Raw genomic sequence first — 1,621 nt, 5'->3', positions numbered from 1 at the left:
CCAATGAAGAGGAGCCGTGGGCTCTTTGATCAGAACAAGATCATCAAGAGCCAATTTCCCTTGATTATCAGACCATTTTCTCCCGGTGTTGTAGACTGGACAGGTACTCATTTTTCCATCTCGCCCAGAAGTGGCGATGCAGGTCTGTGATGAGACGCCACCGTTGCATCTTAGACAGTGGTAGTGAGTCTATGTTGGGTTCAGGCAGATTTGCTGACGGCTCGAGTGTTAAAAAATGGCTGGGCGTTAAGGCAGAGAGATCAGACGGGTCATTACTCAAGGCGCCTAATGGCCTGGAATTCAGCGTGGCTTCAACTTGGGCGAGTAGTGTCATTAGTTCTTCACTGGTTAATCGATGTGTGCCAACTGATCTGAGAATCAGTGCTTTGGCAGATTTGACACCAGCCTCCCACAACCCACCGAAATGTGGTGACGAGGGAGGGTTGAAGAACCATTTTACACCAGTTTTCGCTAACTGTTGATGTACTCGATCCTGAAAGGAACTTGAGTGAATGAAAGTTTTCAACGGAGTCAGTATTCGTGATGCACCCACGAAGTTTGTGCCACAGTCACTATGCATTTCGTGGACAGGACCACGTCGAGCGACAAAGCGAGTAAATGCTAATAGAAAGGTCTCGGTGCTCAGGTCAGAACTCAGCTCCAGGTGTAGTGCCTTGGTAGCTGTGCACACAAACAAACAGATATACGCTGACATTGAAGCAGAGGAGCGTCCGTGCGAACGTTTCATCAGAACAGGACCAGCATAATCTACTCCCGTGATCGAAAATGGTTTTATTTGCTGAACACGATATTTGGGTAACGCAGCCATTTTTGGTTCAATGCCTCTTGGTCTTGTTTTGAAGCAAGAGATACATAACCGGAGACGAGAGCGTATAGTTCGACCAGCTGACTGAATCCAATACTCTTGTTGTAAATGCGATTGTAGGGTATGAGCACCAGGATGTTTCAACCGAATGTGATGATGATCAATTATCAGCTTGGTCAACACATGAGATGAAGGTAAGAGAGCTGGATGCTTGTGCGCATATGGAATATTGGCATTTGTAAGTCGACCGCCCACTCTGACGATACCAGATGGGTCAAGGAACAAATCCAAACTACGAAGGTCCTTGGATGGGCGAACCTGCTTGGACAGTTTGTCAATATCGTCAGAATAGGTGGTGCGTTGCGTGAAATATATCAGAGCAGTCAATGCATGTGATAGTTCATCGGCACCTATAGCAGTAGAAAGCAGAGGTGCAGCACGTGGTGTTCCAAATCGAAGTACATATGCAATTATACGGAGGAGTTTGTCGAGAGACGAGTAACGTTCTAATAAATCATTTATCGACGAGTTGATGAGCACGTGAAGCACAGTGGCTTTTCTTGATTCATACTGTTGAGCTGTGAGATCAGTAGGTTGATTCACTGGTGTTGGTGGCCATGTCTGAGAAACTTCTAATAGGTATGGAGGACCAGTCCACCATAGGGGGTGAGTGACTAGTTCAGACGGAAACAATCGCGAAGCACAATCAACGGGATTTTGTTGTGTGGGTACATAGCGCCAAATAGAGGGAGAAGTTAGTTGCTGAATTTGACTCGTGCGGTTTGCTATGAACGT

General features: G+C 46.5%; 1 protein-coding gene across 1 annotated transcript in view; it reads right to left on the bottom strand.

The window, feature by feature from the left end:
• Positions 1 to 67: 67 nt before the first annotated feature.
• The window catches only part of LOC103311791, a 2,045-nt gene continuing 491 nt past the window's right edge, over positions 68 to 1,621 (bottom strand). The window contains exon 2 of the mRNA XM_029485171.1: positions 68 to 1,611. Within this exon, the coding sequence (XP_029341031.1) occupies positions 68 to 1,611 (1,544 nt within the window). The remainder of the gene's footprint in view (positions 1,612 to 1,621) is intronic.

The sequence above is a fragment of the Acyrthosiphon pisum genome, chromosome X, assembly GCF_005508785.2.
Source record: "Acyrthosiphon pisum isolate AL4f chromosome X, pea_aphid_22Mar2018_4r6ur, whole genome shotgun sequence".
NCBI lineage: Eukaryota > Metazoa > Arthropoda > Insecta > Hemiptera > Aphididae > Acyrthosiphon > Acyrthosiphon pisum.
Note: the sequence above shows the minus strand (reverse complement) of the source record. Positions and strands in the feature narration are given on the sequence as shown.